Source organism: Aptenodytes forsteri, unplaced genomic scaffold (assembly GCF_000699145.1).
Source record: "Aptenodytes forsteri isolate BGI_AS27 unplaced genomic scaffold, ASM69914v1 Scaffold127, whole genome shotgun sequence".
NCBI classification, from domain to species: Eukaryota; Metazoa; Chordata; class Aves; order Sphenisciformes; family Spheniscidae; genus Aptenodytes; species Aptenodytes forsteri.
In genome coordinates, this window is record NW_008794711.1 from 497,998 (window position 1) to 511,415 (window position 13,418).

Here is a 13,418-nt window from a genome sequence, read left to right on the forward strand (position 1 = left end):
GGCGGCGGGCTGGTGTTCCTGCTCTGTCCGCTCGTAATGCAGTGAGTGACCCACCTCTTGTCCACCTCTAGCATGTCCAAAATACTGAAATGTGCTGGAAACGAAGACATCATAACTCTCCGAGCAGAAGACAACGCGGATACATTGGCCCTAGTGTTTGAAGCACCAAGTGAGTGTCGTATTTGGGAACTAACTTGCTACTGTGATATTTTTTGGTAGTATCCATAGACCAAGCAGATGCCGGGATGGGGGGAAGCAAGAAGAAATACTTAAGAAATGGGAAGGGTCACCTGATACTTAAACTCTTGAAACAGCCTGGAGATGTAAGCTTAGTCAACTTGACTAATGCTTTCTTTGTAAGAGAGACTCTTCTTTAGGCCACGTACAGATGCCCTTGGCAGGTTCCTGTCCTCTTAGAGCCTACAGAAGGCTGTTTGGGTCGCTTTCAGATTTCTAGCTCTAATTAAACAAGGTGGATCTTATTGTCATAACTGAGGTATTTTTACTTGGGGGGAGGGGGAAGGGGGCAAAACTTAAATTCAGGATGATAACTTCTTGGAAACACTTGGTCAAGTGTTGTGTTTTGTTGTTTTGTTTCTTTAGATCAGGAGAAGGTTTCTGATTATGAGATGAAGCTAATGGATCTCGATGTGGAGCAGCTTGGGATTCCAGTAAGTAGTGGCTTGAATGACTGAGTAGACTCTTAGAAACGGGTGTTTTCCCATGTTCCCATCAGACTTAGTTTGAGCTTGTAACGTAACTTCCTTTGGAAAGAGTACACAAACCCAGGTGTAGTGACTACACCAAGCTTCTTGGTAGAAGTTTAATTGTGACGCTTCCTTCGCAGGAACAAGAATATAGTTGTGTAGTGAAAATGCCTTCTGCTGAATTTGCCCGCATCTGTAGAGATCTCAGCCACATTGGCGATGCAGTTGTCATCTCCTGTGCAAAAGATGGTGTGAAATTTTCAGCTAATGGAGAGCTGGGAAATGGAAACATCAAGCTGTCACAGACCAGTAACGTGGATAAAGAGGAAGAAGCTGTAAGTTAAGCATTCGTGCTCACTGTGGTGTCTTCAGTGTTGAGGCTTCTACTAATACGATTAATTCTCTGACCTACTGGGTGCTAAAGCTGGGTGATTGGATCGTGTATTTCTCTGGTTCATAGGTTAGAGTCAACAAATCAATTGCCAACTTTAGGCCCTTACCCTGGGGCCTGCAAGCAGTGCTCAGCAGAACGGAGCGGGGGGTAGCACTGACTGCCTTTGCACGAGGTCTCTGAATTACTTGAGAGACTTGGGGGAACTTGTCGCATTTATTGAGGTCTAACCCGGCTGATGGTTTTCTAGGTTACAATAGAGATGAATGAGCCAGTCCAATTGACCTTTGCTCTGAGGTACTTGAACTTTTTTACCAAAGCCACTCCCCTGTCACCTACGGTAACACTCAGCATGTCTGCAGATGTTCCTCTTGGTAAGTACAAGCAGCTCTCCTTGAAAATACCCTTGTAGAATGCTGTCACCATAGAACTGCATTAAGAACTCTCGATTGAATGATCAAGTTCTGATCTAGTTGAAGGTGTCCCTGCCCATGGCAGGGGGGTTGGACTAGATGACCTTCAGAGGTCCCTTCCAACCCAAACTATTCGATGATTCTAATGGCTTTTCTGAAGAACCCTTCTGAATGCTCTTTTTTTTTTCTTTCCCAGTTGTGGAGTACAAGATTGCTGATATGGGACACTTAAAATACTACCTGGCTCCAAAGATTGAAGACCAACAAGAAGGCTCTTAATTGGAGTAGAACTGAGGGGCAGATCTGGTCAGCTCTTCGGAGGGGACAACTGGCTTTGAGAAGGAAACGGTGGTGTTAGCAATTTCAGTGCATTGGAGCATCGTATGAGCACTGTTAGGCATGTTGTGTAGATATGTTTGTAAATATTTTTCAACTCACTATTTTGCTATACTGGTGTCATTGGGCAGGGGGGGGACTAGATGACCTTCAGAGGTCCCTTCCCACCCAAACTATTCGATGATTCTAATGGCTTTTCTGAAGAACCCTTCTGAATGCTCTTTTTTTTTTCTTTCCCAGTTGTGGAGTACAAGATTGCTGATATGGGACACTTAAAATACTACCTGGCTCCAAAGATTGAAGACCAACAAGAAGGCTCTTAATTGGAGTAGAACTGAGGGGCAGATCTGGTCAGCTCTTCGGAGGGGACAACTGGCTTTGAGAAGGAAACGGTGTTTCTGAAGAACCCTTCTGAATGCTCTTTTTTTTTTCTTTCCCAGTTGTGGAGTACAAGATTGCTGATATGGGACACTTAAAATACTACCTGGCTCCAAAGATTGAAGACCAACAAGAAGGCTCTTAATTGGAGTAGAACTGAGGGGCAGATCTGGTCAGCTCTTCGGAGGGGACAACTGGCTTTGAGAAGGAAACGGTGGTGTTAGCAATTTCAGTGCATTGGAGCATCGTATGAGCACTGTTAGGCATGTTGTGTAGATATGTTTGTAAATATTTTTCAACTCACTATTTTGCTATACTGGTGTCATTGGAAATAGGAAACTTTTGTTTTTTCTAGTCTATTCCTGTACTTCCAATAATCTTAGATGCTCTTTTAAGGTGAAACATCTTACTCCTTTCAACTTGTGTTAGAGAAGGGGTGCAATATTTAACTTGAGTAAAGGTGATGTTTCCTGGAGTTTCACCTGTGGAACTGTAGTTGACTAGGGTTGCTGTTCAGTTATGCCATGAGTTTATTTGACCTTACTTCATCCGTTTATTTTAAGCTGGTATTCTAACTGAAACTTGGAAAATGGAAATAAAGAATATAACTTCATGGTTTTTATCCTGTTTAAATGTGGATGGATGAATCAATGCTTTGTCAAACTGTGCTGATGTACCCTAGATGCTTTTTCGAAGGAACTGCAACAGGCAAGCTTCTGCTTTGATCGTTCAGATGTGTTGAAATGGAGGGGGGTGATTACAGTGTGAATAACTCATGGCTCCATCATGCTGTTTCCTTTAAGCAGAGAAGGTTTGTGAAACAGGTTTTGCTTGATGTGCATTTGCTTCGGCTGATGCCAGAGCTGCCTCTAGCAGGCATGGTTCCTGTGGCTGTCACTCTGGCTCTCGGTGAAGTCTGAGAGTGTGTCGACACATGCTGCGGTGTAGCAGGGACTGAAAGTTCCTTGGTCTGACGGCGAGCTGTGTGAACCCTTCTTGGTTTTGGCTCTACTGTTTTCGGGCTTATTGATGTTAAGCTACTCCTCAACAGGGCTGTGCATGTTGCATTCATTGGGTGCCTTTGTCCCACACCTTACATGCTTCTGTTGATAAGTGTGGTGCACTCACCTGTGCCACCAGCAATTCCTCCCTTAATTGAGGGTATTTGTGATCATCTTCATATTGTTGATGAAGATATAAAAATAAGATTTACAGCATGTTTCACCCTGAAGGTTTGATCATGAAAAATAGGGTTTGAAAACAGTTTCAGGCAGCTACTGTGGTTTTTTCTTAGCTTCCTGTATTGCTACCAGCTAGCCATAAATCCTTACCCTCTGTCTGGAACCTGAGTGACTCCACTTTGTCACAAATGAAGAAACACTGAAAAGCAATTCAGCTGGCTTGATCAGTGCTATGTGGTAAGCAGTACTTACAGGTTCTTAAGTGCTGTGGGTATGCAGAGGGTATGCAGATATTTTTTTAGGGGGCTGTGTACTTCCCACCAGTCAGCAATACAAAAGTATCTTGAGCATAAACTGCCTGAAAACTGGACAGCTGGAAAACCCAACTGATTTAGCAGAAGAAATTCACAAGGTGGCAGTGCTGATTAAGGAACAAATTCTGCTGTGTCAGAGTGATAGGGCTACCATTGTGATAGGGCTACCATTGTGATAGGGCCACCATTGTGATAGGGCCACCATTGTGATAGGGCCACCATTGTGATAGGGCCACCATTGTGATAGGGCCACCATTGTGATAGGGCCACCATTGTGATAGGAACTTGTCCCTGCTCAAAGCTGGGGGACAGGATTTCTTGATGCCCCTGCCCTTGATTCTTCATTGGTAGCAGCGCTGCTTTGTTAGTAGGGATGGTTTAGACTGTGGTTTTCTTCTGCTGTGATGCAGATGGCTCCCTGCATGGTTTTCAGCTCCCATGTTGAGGTTTGTCTCGTGTCTCCAGAGCATACCCTGTTTATTCTCTTGAAGTGCCTTAGCTTGCTGGTTAATTTAGTACCTTTAAGAAAACATCTTGAAAGCAAGATCTTTAGGTGCCCTAAAGTTTTTTCAGCAATTGCTGAGTTATTGCCCGGGACAGTAGCAGTGGATACCTTCGATAACCGGGAGGCTGCTTTCACTCCAAATGTGATGCTTCTCAGATTGGATTGCCATTGTGGTACCCACAAGTACAGCAAGTAAATATATGCTTCAGCGAAGAAATGACGATTCATGATGAAATAAGGAAAGATCCTGGTTTTCAATGATACGTGTAAAGCTGGGCTGGTGATTGAAGCAGATTCTTTTTGGTGCGACCTCCTGCTGTAGCAGGGATTGCCATGCTCTTATTTGTGCTACTCATAAACACATTACAAAAATAAGCCAAATGGTTTAATTGCTTACTTTTACAGCTGTAATGACCAAATTGAGTAGCCTCACGTTGTAAGAAACATCCTTTAACATAAGTATCTCTGCACTTGTGTTTTGGCTTGCGTACTGTCTGCTTCCTGGATAAATCCTTAAAAAGCTGAATGTTTACTTTGCTATTGCCATACCCAAACAATCAAACTTAAGATGTTCCCTTTTTTTAAAAAAAAAAAAAAAAAAAAAAAAAAAAAAAAAAAAAAAAAAAAAAAACACCAAACTGGGGGGACTCAGTAAACTGGGGGGACTCAGTAAATGCTGTGTGTTTCTCCATGTTTGAGAGAGTAAGCCTTTTGAAGTTTGTATCTTTACATATTCAGACTTTCTTACCAAGGAGAACAGAAAGAAGAAAGGCGGAGGGAGAATTCTCTGAAACTTAAGGAGATCAGGCTTCTCAGGCTCTAAATCCAGCATGTATTTTATTAACTTACAGGAACTGGAACTGTGGCAATTCCTGCAGTTTCCTTGCTTGGAGCAGTTGGAGGAAGTAGATCCCCAGCTGTGTTTCATCTGATGTGTTAATATTGTTCCAGGTGCTGGAAATAATTTGCTGGCTGTAGCTTGTCTGTCACATACTTAGCCCTAATGGAGGGCTGTGCTGTGTCTTGACGGTTTAATGATGTCCAGATCTTCCTTTAGAAAATCAACTTTAAAAAAGTACGTGCAGGAGTGATGTGTATGAACAGGCGCTTTCATAAACCATCTACAAATGCAGCCCTGAAATGACAGATTAGCTCCGGTGGGTCTCGCGTGACGTGGGCCTGGGTGACCAGGACATGGTCCATGCCACCCTGCCCAAGGACACTGTAATTCCAGCTGCTAATGGGGAGTGCGAGGCTGAAAATAACCCAGCGGAGCTGAGTCAGCGAGAGGCTGCTGCCATAACCTGGAAGGAAATTACTGTCATCAGGAATAAACTTCCTGGGTTGTTCTGCGGTCGGGGCAGTGCGGGAGAGAAGCGGCAGCGGGAGAGATGGGTTTGACCAGCAGCGCGAATAGTAGGTAACAGTCTTTGCGTGGTTTTATTAATGTTTTGAAGCTGCGTGAGGCAGGGTGCGCAGCCTGCAGTTTTTGGGGGAGTTCCCAGACATGTTGTGAACTTCCTGTTTAGCAGCAGAGAAACCATTTCGGGTCTGGAGGAAGGGGGGGTCGGGTGCGTTTATCACGTTCGGTGTGAGGTATGAGCTCCTGAAAGGGCAAGAAATGACGTTCCCCTTCCTTCCTTAGTCCTGGGCAGAGACGGTAGAAAAACATACTGTTTTTATTTAGGGGATAAACAGGATTTTGGCTGGAAGTGCCGTGTTTGCCTTTACTGGCAAGCTCCCCTTGTGAGCCTGCGCTCTACCCTGGAAGCCTTCCCCCAGGCAGTGCGGGTTCTGACTGTGTTTAAAACATGACCGTAGCACATCGTATTAGAAAATCTGGATTACAAGCTTGATTCACCATTTATTTGCCTCTTAAAGAGCACAGTGCTGAGCTTGTTTCTGGTCTTGAAGCAATGTAGAGCACAAGGAGGGTGAAGCTTAGTGGACTTGAACCTGGCCCTTAAACACGAAGGCTGAGAGAGTATTTTTTTTGCATTTGTCCTTAGTAGCGTCTTTCTTGTTGGTAAGCAAGGTAATGGGAAGGGCAGGACAATTTATGCAAGTGTAAATTGGAAATAATTCCTAGGAAGCCACTAGGTCATTATTTACCACTAGCCTGGTAAACAATGGCACAGTCAGTAAGAAGTCCTGTGGTACTTGAGAGTAAAATGGGGCAGAGTCAGGAAATCTGACACATTTCAGATGTGCTGATTGCTTTTGACTTCTTCCCCTACTGCAGATCTACCCCCGGGGCACGTGGGAGGCCTCAGGGGTATTTGAGTACTGTGACCTGAAAAACATGGATGTGTAAGAGCTGAGGATGAGTGTTACCACTCCGGAGGTGGGTGGTATTTCCATTATCGATAGGGCTAGAAATGTTTTGTCTGTGCTTGGTTTTTGCTACAAAAAAAAAGGCAAGAAGTTCAAGTTAAAGGTACAGCTGTGGAGGTTTAAGGTGAGAGGGTGTTGACTTTTTTATACATGTCAAACTTACTGTGGGAGAAACAAACCTGATGGCAGGGGAATGTGCCAGCAATTAGCGAGAGGGAGGCAAAGGATTTCAGTTCAAGTGGAGACTAAATATTTTGAGGAGCTGCTATTACCTTAGATGCCAAATAGTGTTATGGAAAAAGCATCTTTGTCCCTTCCTGTTGGAACAGTTGGGATACGCACTTTTGTTTCCTTTATTCCGTACTTTCTCAGAAAATTAAAAAAGCTCTTGAAGTTGGAATGTGTGGGAAGCCTATTTTCTGCCTCACTTCTGGGTATCGTCGCCCTGGGTTGCAGTGCAGGTTCAAGGCTGCGGGTGAGCTGGCACCCAATGCATAGGTCCTGCTGGGAGGAGTTGTCAGGCCCTGTTAAATGGCTCTGCAGTGAGTCAGGGATGTGTTGGCAGGCCGGATCTGGGCTTCAGCTCCTCAGAAGTAGGGCTCCAAGGCACAGAAGGCGGCTGGCTCTGCCCCTCGCCCTGGGACTGTCGCTGCTGGCAGCAAAACCGCAGGGTTTGGCTTCATGGCGTGGTGAAATTGCAGGGTACGGCTCTGGCGTAACTAAATAAAGCTCTGCCCTGAACGCTGCCTCCCTCACAGCTAGACAGACAAGTGACCTATGCTTTTTAGCTCCTCGCTGTTTTTTTTGGTTACCTCATCCACTAACCACTCCATCCCCTTGTCACGCTCCCCCTGAGTCATGACTCGAGCTGTCTCGGGAATGACAGCTCCGTTTCATTCTAGTTTCTAGTGGGTTGGTTATTTTGGGGGTTTTTTGCGAAATGGATCTATTGCAAAATATCCGGCTGGTTGAAAAGCTGCTTTGTTTAGTTCTGGTTTGGGTTTATTTGCTACTGTCCCTGTTTAGGAATAGCTGGACCTCAGACATCACCCTGCTGGAAGTGTGATCTTGCGAAATGAGAGCTGGTTTACACATTGTATATTGTTCTGGAATTTCTATCCGGTTTTAAACACAAGTTCTACCTCAGTTTGACTTTGCTTTCAAATATTGGCAAACCCTGTTGCAGCTATATTCATGCTTTTGTATTTTAGGCTTCAATACAAAGCTTTGTTTGAAAAGATTTAATTTATGAAGAACAAAGTTGCCTTTTGGTTAGTACAGGCTTGACACTCTTGCTTCTCTTAAGTAACTTGATCCATGCCTCTCAGACTCTGTCATCCAGTTTGCTGTGATTGGTTTTTTTTTGCTATTCTCTTTGTTTTCCAGGTTCTAGCTGATGCCCAGGCTTCCTTGTAATGATGCCGTCACGTACAAATCTGACTGCTGGGATTCCCAGTAGCAAAGTCAAATATTCCAAGCTCTCCAGCACTGATGATGGATATATTGACCTGCAGGTAAAAAGTGGGGGAGAAAACCTCTTTTTGCTGCTCCTCTGACTGTGAACTACTGGGAAAGGCTGCTATAGCTTTGCATGTGCACGGGAGGCTGCTTTTTTGTTCTGCTGCTGAGCAGCCTCAGCTCAGAAAGGTACAAAGCTAGCTGCAAGCCACCGCTTCAGCCCTTCTCCTCCAGAAAGCCAGTAGAGCTTAACTGGAAACAAGATTGCGTGTTCCATAGGGTCAGATGCATTTCTTTGGAGGGAGGTGAAAATCAGAGCAGATCTGGAAGCAAGGGGTGTAAACGCTGGCTCGGACAGCAGGGTCTCCACGGGCAGGATTCCTTGCAGAAGTGCCATCACAGAGCCCCGCAGCAGAGCTGCCGCGACAGTTTGTCCCATGTCATCGCTGCTAGCTGTGGGATTCGTATCTCTGCCATGGTGGGAGGGGGAACTCTGCTGAGTTAAGCTGTTTAATATTTGGGTTTTTTTTTCCATCCAGTTCAAGAAGAGCCCACCAAAAATCCCCTACAAGGCAATTGCACTGGCTATTGTGCTCTTCATGATCGGGACTTTCCTCATTATCATCGGAGCCCTCCTCTTGGCAGGATACATTAGCAAAGGCGTAAGTGGTTTGATTACACTTCTGTTACGAGTTTTGCATTGCTTACCCATTCCTCAAAGCCTGCCGTGAACTCTCATGTTCAGTGTAGAAATTCAGAGCGAAAGGCCTGTAAGCAGGAAAGTAATCCCGTCCACTGCCTGGCTGGTGTTTGCTGACAGCCCTATTTCTCTGGCAGCAGAGCCCTCTGATGTCTTCAGTGAGCCAGTCTGGAGCAGGTTCGTAGCTGGACTGGAGACCTGCCAGGGAGGGCTGAGTTTCTCTGTCCTCCTTGGGGTACAGTTTCATTTTAATGCTACATCCCTGCAGCGGTCAGCTTGCTGTCCTGGAAAAACTTCATGCTGGGATCATCACTCTTCTAGTGAAGATCATCTGGTAACTTCTGTAGGAGATAACAGACCGCTGCTATATGGGACACAGCACCACTTTTCTCATCTCCCTGCATTTGTGAGCCGTTGAAAGGGGATCGGTTGTTCGTAGTTGACTTTCCCCTATGGCACACTTCTCCTTTTACCTTGTGCTGCATGGAATTGCTTTACGGTTGGCAGCTGCTGCTTATCGTTTTGGAAACAGCAGCGTTTTTGCTGTATCGGAAGCAGACCAGGCACAGATAGGAGAGCTCGCTCCCCGCCAAACATGCAGCACTTGGCCTGTAGCTGGCAGTTTTGTAATGTGGTTAAGTGTTAGGAGGAGCCAACCCTCCTACCTGAAGGAGAAGTTCAGTTGGGGGTTTCCTGTAGCGAGGAGGAGATGCCAGGGAGAGGACGTAGAGCGCAGCCTGAAGAAAACTAAGGTATTTCTGATTTAAGATGAATTTTTATTTTTTGTCAGCTAGCCAGGCCTTAGGGATGAATAGTTGAGGCAGGACTTAAGAAAAAGGAAAGATATTCCCCCCCCCCCCATACAGATCTCTTCTTAGCGCACTTGCATATCTCTTCTCTGCAGGGAACGGACCGTGCTATCCCCGTGCTCATCATTGGGATCCTTGTGTTTCTCCCAGGCTTCTACCACCTGCGCATTGCATACTACGCTTCCAAAGGCTACCGGGGCTATTCCTACGACGATATCCCGGATTTCGATGATTGAACAATGTATTTAATCACATTATAATTAGGTTGGCGGTAAGAGCTGGTAACTGCCCTGGATATCAGAGGGGGCCTGTGAGATTGTAGATGAAGTATATCAGTCACAAGATGCCAGTTCCTGGTTTTGAGGCGCTGCAGGTTTTTCAGCTGGGGGGGTGGGGGCTTGAACACAGAATTGACCAAAAGGATTGCAACATTAGGTGGGAAGAACGTGTGATTTATTGTTATTTTTCCTCTTTTGGTTACATAATGCTGGGTGCTTATAAGAAGTTCTTCTTGACCAAGGCAATTCTAGCAGTTTTCCAAAAATAGATGAGCCAGTTTCAGCAGCAAAGATACTTGTTTTTTCTAACTGTTTTATAGAGTTTATTTTAGTCCTCAGTGAGATTGTGGTTATCATTGAGTTTGCCTTTGCAGACAAACACCATAGTTAAATTCTCCTTTTGCTCTCTGTCCATCAGAAATGCTTCCAATCTACTTGTCCTGTGCTTGTCTGGAGTAACAAAAGTCAGATGAGGGGTAAACTGCACTTGCATGAAATAATTTACACATAGTGCATTTGCCACACAACTCCCTGGTAAGACCGACCAAGCTTATTTACTCAGCAAACACATTCTTCAGAAGCAAGCTGTTTCCCACGCCACTGTTACTTTTGGCAAAATCTGTTTATCCTTTAAAAGGACTGTCTTTGGATTTTGCTTATTATTTCAAACAAACTGAATGGATATGGGGAGAAGAATTGGAATCCGGTCTGGGACTCAAGTGTCTAAATGCCAAAAAACTTGGTTTTGACTGGTGTATATTGGAGACACTTGAATTCCAGCTGTCTGTCTGTGTATTTGGAATAATTTTGTTCTTGTGCACAACTCCCTAGACCAGTAAAAAGAAAATCTCTGTGTAGTTTGTACTGAATGGATCCCGTTTGTATTGTTTTGCTAGCTTCAGTGATATATTATTCAGGGAAAACAGATTGGTAGCTCTACTTTATGTAAAGTAAAAACTGTCTGTCTCCTGAAGTGGGAATGAACTCAGTGTCCTGGAGAACACGTACGTGACAAGTAGTGATGCAAGCAGATGTATTTAATATGAATAAACTTCACTATATTCTGTCTACAAATCTTAAGCTTGTCTTTTTCACATTCACAGATCTCGGTGTGCTCTAAAAACTGTTCTGGACAACCAGATTAAGGCTTTAGCCGAATCTGCTGTTGCCTACTGCTTCCAATTGCTAATGTAGTCAGTCCAATCAGCATTAGGCTTTGCTGAGCCTGCAGCTTTGGAACAGCTCCATCTGCTCTCCAGGACCCTTGGCTGGCTTTGGGGTAGAGCTGGGGACCTGGGATTACCCTCCATAGTGCAGCAATCCAGAGTGCCCTGGGGGCGGCAGGAAAACGTGCTTCTTCAGAAGGTCAGGATTGGCTTTTTGAACCTCGCATGCAGTCCTTATTAAATATGCAAAGACCCCAGACTTCCAATTGCTTTGTTTCGGGGTCCAAATATCCAGTTCCTTTTGTTGTGCAATGTAACAGGAGCAGCGTCTGTTTGAATATGGCTTGCGGGCTGGTACTGATACTCCAGAATTGTCAAGTGTGCCTCGTGTGGACTGGAAGTTTTTGAAAGGAAGAGGGACAGGTATCACTGTTAGTGCAGAGCAGGTCCATGGAGATGTTGAGATGGGAACGGTGCTGGATGAATGCCTTGTTCTGAAAGTACTCTTAAAATTGCCTTTTTTCCTCCTCCAGTGTTCTAGATTAAACCCAAAGCCTGAGCCAAGATCACTTTTTTTAACCTACATCTCTTCCCTTGTTTGACTTAATTGGCTTGCGTGTGCCCCAGTATTGCACTCTGAAGAATAGCTGATTGAACTCAGGATCTCCCTTTCCATCTCTGAAGGGCAACAACTGTGCGTGTCCTCTCATGCTCTGTTGCGTCACGCCGGCCCTCACCTGTCTCACGTTCCTGACGCTGCTGGCCTCTGGGCCGATGGCAGTCCTGCTTCCCAGATGTTGTCACGTACTGCTTGGCAGCAGCTGAAATGCGTCCATTAAAGCTGGGTCTGGCCAGGAGAGTGGCTGCTGACGCAAAACCATGAATCAGCCTCTATTAGGGGACAAGAATGTGGGTTGGTTTGGTTTTTGGGAAAGGGGAGAGGAAGTAGAAGGGAAGTTTAGATGGAAAAAGAAAAGGGGTGGGGAGAAGATGCTTTCAAGTGGGGCTGATAGGATGCAGAAAGTTAGGAAGCCTGGGTTGACTAAGAGGGATAAGTAAACGTAGGGGACAGGAGAAGAACACGCTGACATTTCTGGAGGAAAGGCAATTAATTATTTTTTATTTGACAGAAGCAAAGTCCTCAGGCAGCACAGTGTATAAATAAGAACAGTCCCTGCCCTAATGCTCTCAGGGCTGTCTGTACAGGGGAAGGCCACAGGGAAATTTTCCTCTACAGATACTGTTTTATATCTAATTTGGAAAACAGGAGACGCTTCTGGGAAAGAAAAAAGTTACGTTGACAGCTGGCAAAATGTAGATCCAGACGACTTCATTCTTTGAGTTGATGTATTGCATTCTAAGCATGGTTTTCCTCCAGAGTATGAGTCTCTAGATGTTCAAATGTCTATTAATTGTCTAGCTGTAGCGTAGCTAATAGCAAGTGTTCAATTTAATCTTGCAAAATAGCATGAGTTTACATTTATTTCAAGAGATTGGAAAATTTTACTGCAGATATTTTGTTTCTCTGAGCCTGGTCCATACCGTAGCAGTGGTGCTGCTCTGGTGTAGCTCTGAGTGTAATCGGTGCTGTCAGCTCTTTTATTTGTTAAAACGTTACATAAGGATGAAGCTTTCCTCCCAAATGGGGCTGTTGCCCATGCGCTGTTGTTTCGGTGCCTCTGTGCGGATGCATTACAATAGGATCTTTTTAATTTTCATCCCACTCCTGCCGCACTGTGGACCTGCGTGTGTGATTTGCACGGCTGGCTTGGCTCCTTTGCTGCCTTCCCTGAACTCCCTGACTGCGTAGCTGTATCCTTCCCTTGACCCCGGGTGCCAGATGCTGCTGCCAAACCCCACAGTTAATGGCTCTGCTCCTCAGTTCCCCTTCTGTAAAATCATGGGTGTTGTGGGTTTGGGGAGGACTGGCTGGCTCGCTACAGTGGTGAGGGTAATAGGAAAATGCCTGTGAAGAAGTTTCTGGTTCTAGAGCAGGGCTTGAATGACAGATAAGGCACTGGCTGAACACCGATGAATGAGGATAATACTGAATAGCTATTTCCTTTATTGAGCATCATCCATTCTGGGCACTGGGCAAGGCAGCTGTCTCAGAGGAAAAAAAAAAAGCAACAATTAAAAAACCTGGATGGGGTAGTATTATGCACAGAAGCTCTGGAGAAAGAACAGGCACCCAGATTTTCGGTTTTTCTCTAGTTTGAGTGCTTGGATTCAGGTATCCTCAGTGATGTTCTTCTATTGCTGTTGTATGCTGTATTTATACGATCACGTACTTAATTTAATACCATAAAGTTTCTAGAAAGACTTTTGGAAATGTGATTCTAGAGTCTTCTGGCCTGAGCTACCAGCAGTCCCAGGGAAATTCCCCCCAATGTATTATTCATAGAAGTGAAGACTCATTTTAAGTAAATCTCTTGATTTTTTTTTTTT

The 13,418-nt window shown here is 44.9% G+C and overlaps 2 protein-coding genes across 4 annotated transcripts in view; both read left to right on the forward strand.

Annotated features, from left to right (window-relative positions):
• Positions 1-1,952, forward strand: part of PCNA (proliferating cell nuclear antigen) — a 4,446-nt gene extending 2,494 nt beyond the window's left edge. Inside the window, exons 3-7 of the mRNA XM_009273805.2 lie at positions 47-169; positions 604-671; positions 848-1,042; positions 1,349-1,472; positions 1,708-1,952. Coding sequence (XP_009272080.1) covers positions 47-169; positions 604-671; positions 848-1,042; positions 1,349-1,472; positions 1,708-1,790 — 593 coding nt within the window. The 3' untranslated portion in view covers positions 1,791-1,952. The remainder of the gene's footprint in view (positions 1-46; positions 170-603; positions 672-847; positions 1,043-1,348; positions 1,473-1,707) is intronic.
• A 3,449-nt stretch (positions 1,953-5,401) lies between these two features.
• On the forward strand, positions 5,402-10,875 carry TMEM230 (transmembrane protein 230). Of its 3 annotated transcripts, none has more exons than XM_009273794.2 (4): positions 5,402-5,645; positions 7,946-8,073; positions 8,557-8,679; positions 9,622-10,875. In XM_009273794.2, the coding sequence occupies exons 2-4, from the start codon at positions 7,975-7,977 to the stop codon at positions 9,760-9,762; spliced, it is 363 nt and encodes a 120-aa protein (XP_009272069.1). In that variant the 5' UTR covers positions 5,402-5,645; positions 7,946-7,974; the 3' UTR covers positions 9,763-10,875. The 3 variants fall into 3 exon arrangements, with proteins under 3 accessions (XP_009272069.1, XP_009272068.1, XP_009272070.1); XM_009273793.2 differs by having other exon boundaries at positions 5,403-5,641; XM_009273795.2 differs by lacking the exon at positions 5,402-5,645 and adding an exon at positions 7,577-7,830.
• The last annotated feature ends 2,543 nt before the right edge of the window (positions 10,876-13,418 follow it).

Coding starts and splice junctions, on each gene's coding strand:
- TMEM230 (XM_009273794.2), top strand. CDS start 7,975: ATGATGCCGTCACGTACAAATCTGACTGCTGGGATTCCCAGTAGCAAA. Junction 8,074..8,556: donor ATGGATATATTGACCTGCAG/GTAAAAAGTGGG, acceptor TTTTCCATCCAG/TTCAAGAAGAGCCCACCAAA. Junction 8,680..9,621: donor CAGGATACATTAGCAAAGGC/GTAAGTGGTTTG, acceptor TCTTCTCTGCAG/GGAACGGACCGTGCTATCCC.